This window comes from Dama dama, chromosome Y (genome assembly GCF_033118175.1).
Source record: "Dama dama isolate Ldn47 chromosome Y, ASM3311817v1, whole genome shotgun sequence".
Taxonomy (NCBI): domain Eukaryota; kingdom Metazoa; phylum Chordata; class Mammalia; order Artiodactyla; family Cervidae; genus Dama; species Dama dama.
This window is the reverse complement of record NC_083715.1, coordinates 2,674,766-2,682,070: the sequence shown is the minus strand read 5'-3', so window position 1 is coordinate 2,682,070 and position 7,305 is coordinate 2,674,766. Positions and strand designations below refer to the sequence as shown.

At 36.1% G+C, this 7,305-nt stretch overlaps 1 protein-coding gene across 1 annotated transcript; it reads left to right on the top strand.

The window, feature by feature from the left end:
* Positions 1–1,502: 1,502 nt before the first annotated feature.
* Positions 1,503–3,216, top strand: LOC133053559 (heat shock transcription factor, Y-linked-like). Its single transcript, XM_061138114.1, has 2 exons — positions 1,503–2,015; positions 2,482–3,216. The coding sequence occupies exons 1-2, from the start codon at positions 1,503–1,505 to the stop codon at positions 3,214–3,216; spliced, it is 1,248 nt and encodes a 415-aa protein (XP_060994097.1).
* Positions 3,217–7,305: the final 4,089 nt, after the last annotated feature.

Here is a 7,305-nt window from a genome sequence, read left to right as displayed (position 1 = left end):
TGGTACCAGAAGTTCAAAGTGATGAAAGAAAATTTTACAGACTGAATTGTGGAGAATTCAGCATATATATATATATGTAAGTGGAAATACTTCAAAATATGTTTTCTTGGATGCATCTCAAATATGAGGAATCTTTTATATCAATCCCCTCATTTCTTTTAATCAATATTGACCAATTTTCAAATGTCTGTCCAGGTTTAATGACAATATATATGCTTATATATACATATGCATATAGATATACAAGTATCTATATAAAATAGATATGTTTGCATAACAGAAAATATTGATAATTTGTTATCTAACATTTTTAATTATTAGATAATTTGTTATCTAATAATTTCTGTTAGATATCAGAATTATTTCCAACTCCATGCTCCATCTCCACAGGAAATAGCCAAATTTTTTGTTGACTCAAACACTCCAAGACATGGGCAACCTGAAAAAAAAAAAAATTTAACCTGCAACTGAGATTTTCAGTCATATTTATAATTGAGCTCTAAGCCCAACACTTAATTTCCTTTCTTTTTCTAAGCAGTCCCTTCTTAAGATTGAAAACTATGAAAATAGAGAGAGAGGTAGGAGATTGTAGACCTCCTCATGTTCCAAGATTCATTTTAATCAAGAAACTAGAAAAGCCAGAAACAAAGGAAAATAATCAAGCAATATAGAATTATAAAGGTTTAGCAAAATCAATGATCTTTTGTTCCTCTTCAATGGCCATAGATAATATTCTCAGCAATATCCTGTGAAGTTTTAGAGATGCTAAAGCCCCCACCAGACTGAAATTTAAGTGCATATACCACAGAGTAGTTGGAACCAGACAGTTGATTATGTTGACTCCCGATGTCCTCAGTAGCAGACCATTAGTAGAATGCCCCAAAACTGATTACACACCCCATGGCCCAACCTCAATATGTCATTAAAATACTTCTCTTGAAACTATTTGGGGAGTGGGAGTCTTTGAAGCACCATCTGCTAGGATACCCTGCTTGGTCCTACAATAAACACATGGTTTCACTGAAATCCACAGTCAGTTGATTGACTTCATTACACAGAAGCCAGTAGACCCAAGTTTGGTTGGGTAACAGTACTGAATATTAAGTATGTGTATAGAAGTGTGATAAATCACTTTTATTTCAGAAACCAGGTATATTTCTTGATGTGATTTTTCTGTGTAAAAATTTTTGAGGAATGAAATTTTGCAGGCTTCATGGTTTGGTTACTATTTCTGTAAGCAGCCTGTATTTTAACATGATGCTGTAGTAAACACTGGTTGAATGCTACCCAACAATTGCTAGGAGACCAGTGACTTTGTGATGTCACAGCTACGCTTCAATTGCTAGGAGACCAGTGATTTTGTGATGTCACAGCTTTTGACTTTCAGAACCACTGTGATGATATAGAGAGTTTATCTCTGTAGGCCAGCCAAGCAGAATTTGAAGTTGCACTGTGTAAAGCCAGACAAATGAGAAAAGTATCTGAAGAAAGATTGATCTAAGATGGCACATATTTCTTCAGAAATTCAAGATGTTCCTCCAAAAGATGAATCAACTGGTTCAGAAACCTCCATTAGATCTTCTTTGTATGATTGTACACTTACTGGGGACAAGGTTTTGAGATCTATGGTTGAAGAATATGCTTTTCAGGCTTTGTATGAGGAAGTTGTGATAAAAAGGCCGCGTTACACATTTTCTGTCTCTGAAACAGATGAGGTGAATGCACCTCTTCCACCTGGATTTCCTCAAAAATTGTGGGCAATAGTTGAAAGTGATCAGTTTGAATCTATTTGGTGGGATGAGAGTGGCACTTGTATAGTGATCAATGAAGAACTCTTCAAGAAAGAAGTCTTGGAGAGAAAGGCACCTTTCAGAGTACTTGAAACCAATAGTATGAAAAGCTTAGTTCGGCAGCTTAACCTATATGGATTTAGTAAGAAGCGACCAGCTTTTCAAAGATCTGCTTCACTACCTGACTTTCTGGAAGAAGAAAACAACATCTCTCTTTTGAGCAAGGTATTCCAAAATATTCACTCGTTGGCAATATGTAAGATTAAACCATGTGAATTAGAAAGCATGTTCATAAAACAGAATTAAAAATTGAGATAGAAAATTGTTGAAAAAGTTTAATTTTTTGAAGTTGAGAACATCTGGCGGCTAAAATATTTGATATTTAACAAGCTTTCCTAGCAACTTGAAATCATATACAAGTCCTGAAGCTACTTATTTATGTATATGTATATACATATACATATATGCATGTATGTGTATGTACTGTATTTACTGTATATGTACCAAGCATTTTTAGTTGAGGGGCATAATTGTTTCTAACATGTTAGCTGTTAAAACTACTAATGGCTGTGTTTCATTTGATGCTATTTAATTTGTATCATTAAAGGTATACATTGTTATGGTTTAAATGTATTTGTCAGTTTTACCTTGGCTTATAAAGAAATTAAATAATTTTATCCTTTGATTTTAGCTACATATCTACTATAATCCAAATTTCAAAAGAGGCTATCCCCAACTGTTAGTAAGAATGAAAAGAAGAGTTGGGATTAACAATGTGTCTCCAATATCTTCATTAGTTCGAGATTACAAGACGAAGCATGTTAAAGCCAGGGTCAACACAGATGATCATAACTCTGATTTTCTTCCTGAAACTAGTGGAGAGAGTGCATTTTCAGCCTCCACAAGCTTAAGTGTGCCTTTCATACAAAAGCCTTATACCAGCCAGAGAGTCGCTAATACAAGTGCCCTACCTCCGTGTGACTTACCTTCCCCATCGTCAATATCAGTTAGACAAACAGAACAGATTGTGGTAGACCAACCTGCTGTTTTAAATCAGGTGAGCATTTTTAATTGGCACTCACATAGCAGCTACACTCAAGTAAATGGCCACCTTGAGGACATTGCTACTACAACTACGCCTACTTCTCAGAACCCCATCGTTTCTCCATCACAGAGCAGTTATTCTGGACTGATGGTGGAGCCTTCTAAATTTCCATTTACCTATAGTGATATGTCAGCCCATGACAGTCCTTATCCTAAACAGCAACAGAGAGGCAACTCATGGTCCTCAATGCCAACGACCACTTATACATCTGCCTCCTCTCTTTCAAGTCAACTTATCAAGAGTCATCATTATATGAAAACCATGCTAATTAAAACTGACCTATCAAATAAGTGTCAGATTATGGAGCCTAATGAAGATTAAAATTTACTTTGGAAGATGTCAACAAATACCTATAATTCTTGTAACTGAGCAATAAAATTACTTGTTCATCGTCATAGTTTCATTTGCTTCATTTTCATTTCATAACTTCATTTTCAAACAACGAAGTGGAAATGAGGCTTTAGATCAATGTCTGGCTATTTCACTGCACTGTATTATAAACTCTTCTGTTCTGGAAAACTTTTGTTATCTGTCCTGGGTAAATGATACCTGATCTAATGTTTGTAAGCAAGAAAATGAGAGCAAAGGGAAAAGAGGTAATGGATATAAAGTGATTTCTGAAATCATCCCTGCTGAAATGAATGGGTGTCTTAAATAGGATAGCATGGGAGCAGGAAGAGATACAAACAAAATAAAAACAAATGCAAATACATTGTATGTACCTTAGTGCATTTACATTTACATTGTAATCTATAAGTTATTGATAAAGTCTTAAGAGGTTAGACAGCAGATTGTTTTCATTACAGAAATTCCTTTTGTACTTGAAAATATAGATATTGTAGCATGTCCAAAACCATGATCACCATTAACCATTACTGTGATACCAAAGATAGCATGATGTAATCAGTGACTAGCCCATAGACAGCACAAGATATGTATTTTACAAGTGGTATTTTACAGGGTCATTTTTGCTTTACTGTCTTAAGGCACGCATTTATTTCCTGACACCAAGATTCCACCCTATATTTCCTAGTGCATGTTTACATGTTGCTTATCTGTTCCCACAGATACAGAATAAATTCCTGGTGGTGACTGTAGCATACCAGCCTGGTTAACAATTTCTTTGAAGACATGATATATATTTTCCTTAGTAATTTCATTATCTTTCTCTTATACTGTGCTTCTGGAGCTACAATCACACAAACTACTTTGTCATGCTAAGCCCCTTCTCACAAGTTTGCCTCAACTCCCTCTTGGGGTTAGAAGGAACTTCTCTGTGACCTCCAAGCTGAGCACAGATATCAGATCTTCCATACGTTTTGGGTCTACCTTCTTCACTTTATGTGTCTTTCACATCAGCTAAAACTTAGAGCCTGCAAATGACACATTTTAAGTACTTGCTGAATTATCAATAAAGAAATATAATACCCAACCAAATGCTATACACATTACTCAACAACATCCTATAACCTGCACTGTTATCATAATTGACCTTTCCTACTTACTGAGAAATTTTTCCAAGTTGACAAATATTTATTATATTTACATGAATGTCAAATGTAGGAATTCAAATTATAAAATGATTGCTGTTCTCATGAAGTTTACAGTCTATAAGAACCCATTCTAAGCATGTTATTTCAGGCCCCAGTCCCCTAAAATTTATAAAGGAATCATTCATTTTAATCAACTAAAAAAGTCATGGAGTAAGCAGGGATCAAAATCAATGGTTGATCATTAATATGATTTACAACAAAATGCTCTGAGCAGAGCTTCTGTTTGTTGGACTATCCAGACTCTCATGAACACTACCTAGAAATCTTGGCAATCTCAGAATTGAGGCCCTTCCTTTAGATAGTTGTGGCAATGTTAAACCATGTCCCTGTTTTGTTATGGTAACTCACATAGGACAACACCAAGTTAAGTTCACCGTTCTCATTCTTACAGCTAACAGTGAAATCTGTGGAATATTTGTGTAGGTAAGGGAGTGGTTCACCAAACACACTCTTTTTCTTTTACTGAAAATGTTCATTAAATGTAGGTGAGAATACCATGCTTTAGAGGTAATCGTTTTACAGCACTTTGAAGAGTTATGGAAATTCGTGTCCTCCATTATCATTTCAAGCCCAGAATCCAATGGCCTTGGTTTAGATTTCAGATGTTTTACTGTATAGTCAAATGTGGATGCTTTGAGCAATGTCACCTTAAAGGTGATTCCATCTTCTATTTCAAGGCCATATACTTGAAATATATTCTATTCCTTCTCAGTCCCTTCTACCTTATTTTCATGTTCTGTTTAGAGTGGCAGGTCCTTCTCAGAAAGAACAGGATTAATCCACTTAGTCCTCTGTGATAACTTGGATAAGCATGGATAAGGACATGTTGAAAAGCTACTGTTTTGGTTCCCTCCTGAAAGCATATTATTAACCTGTACTTCAGTTGTCGTACCAAGGGAAGCCTGGTTACATGATATATTACCTTGGTGAACAATTCCCATATGGCTTGAACATATCAGTGCCTTTAATTCTCAAAAGCATATAGAGAAAACTGCTCAATACTTTAGGGAAATATTGTACATTATTTCAATTTTATTTCCTTTATGTGTTTATTTTATAATTGGTGCCTAAAATAGTAAAAGTGAAAACAAAAATTTAAGTAATGTAAATACAGAAGATTTGGGCAAGGAGTAGAGAAATTGATGGGAGAAGTTCAGAGGATGAAATTGGATGCTTAAAATATCACACCGAGGAAACCAGATCTCAAAGAGACACGTGCACCCCAATGTTCATAGCAGCACTGTTTATAATAGGCAGGACATGGAAGCAACCTAGATGCCCATCAGCAGACGAAAGGATAAGGAAGCTGTAGTACATATACACCATGGGGAATCTTTTATTTTTTTAATGGGGAATATAGATTATTCGTTTTTATTTTTATTTATTTTTTCTTTTTTTTTTCATTTATTTTTATTAGTTGGAGGCTAATTACTTAAAACACTCTGATTTAATATGTCACTAGAGTGAAATAATTAATCTACAAATTAACTTCCAACATTAAGCCTAGAAACAAGTAACGAGGAAACTCTGTGCAGTTCATAGGTGTCCTTCACTGAGTTGAGTTTTCTTTTCATTTCCTAAGTGTGTTTTGAGCATATAAGATTGTGACTGTTCGTGTGTGTGTGTGTGTGTGTGTGTGCATCAGATTAAGAATGTGTTTGTGAGTATATGTCTGGGTTCTCTTTTGGAAATTTATGTTAGAGATTTTGGATGATGAAATGGCTAATTCCAAAACAGAAAGAGGCACAAATTAAAGTGACTATTTAAAACCCTGCTTTAACATTTCAAAGGGTGACAAAGCAAGACAAATGGGTGAGTTGCAAAGGTTGAAAGCATTTCAATAATCACCAAGCTACTGCACCCAAACATAGTTAAAAACTATGGTACTCTCCCAATCAGCCTAGCAGAAGTTGAGTGGGACCTTAGATGTCTATTATGTCTGGCAATAACAAAACACCCACAGGCTAATATGGGAGTACCAGAGAAGCCTAAGTAGATGCCTGGAGTTTGAAACAGGCCTTCTTGTAATAGGATACTACCTTCCTATATGAGGATGCACACTCACCAGTAATGAAGACTATTCTTGGGAATCAAAGAAACTAAGGATGAAATCTGGAATTCTGTTCCCACAGGGTAGAAGCTGCCTTCCCCCTTCCCAAGTGTATCAGAAAAACAGTTAAAATAGAAGGAATTTATAAGATCGCCCACATGCTTCTTACATAATACCTTAAATGTCCAAGCCCCACCACACTTCTAATATGATGACTATACAGGACCTCTGGCTTCAACTCTGTGTGGCAATCATCATAAAATAATTGTATGCATATTTGATATGCTCTGATAATGCCGATCCATAAAACCAAAAATCTTGAGATCTGATTCAAAAAGGAAAACTTTTTACTCCCTGTTTTCAGTTTTATGGGGCTTTCACATGCATTCACACACGTCCACAATCCTCAACCTTCATCTGAAGACAAAAAGTGTGACATAAAGAGAAGAGGAATGGTCTATTCACAGAGAAGGCAAGTGGCAAAATCAAAATGGCTCCGGTCTCCTACCTACATCCATCCTCAGTAATGTAGCACCTTGAAAGCATTCCTAAAGGTGACAGGATAAACAAGTCAAAGACGCTTCTCGCAGGATTCAGTTCAGTTCAGTCGCTCAGTCGTGTCCTACTCATTGCGACCCCATGAATCACAGCATGCCAGGCCTACTTGTTCATCATCAACTCCCGGAGTTTACACAAACTCATGTCCATAGAGTCAGTGATGCCATCCAGCCATCTCATCCTCTGTCGTCCCCTTCTCCTCCTGCCCCCAATCCCTCCTAGCCTCAGGGTCTTTTCCAAAGTGTCAAC

What these genes read in the sequence shown, in the direction of transcription:
- LOC133053559 (XM_061138114.1), top strand. Translation starts at nt 1,503, where the DNA reads ATGGCACATATTTCTTCAGAAATTCAAGATGTTCCTCCAAAAGATGAA. An exon ending in ACATCTCTCTTTTGAGCAAG is followed by an intron (nt 2,016 to 2,481) that starts GTATTCCAAAAT and finishes CTTTGATTTTAG; the next exon opens with CTACATATCTACTATAATCC.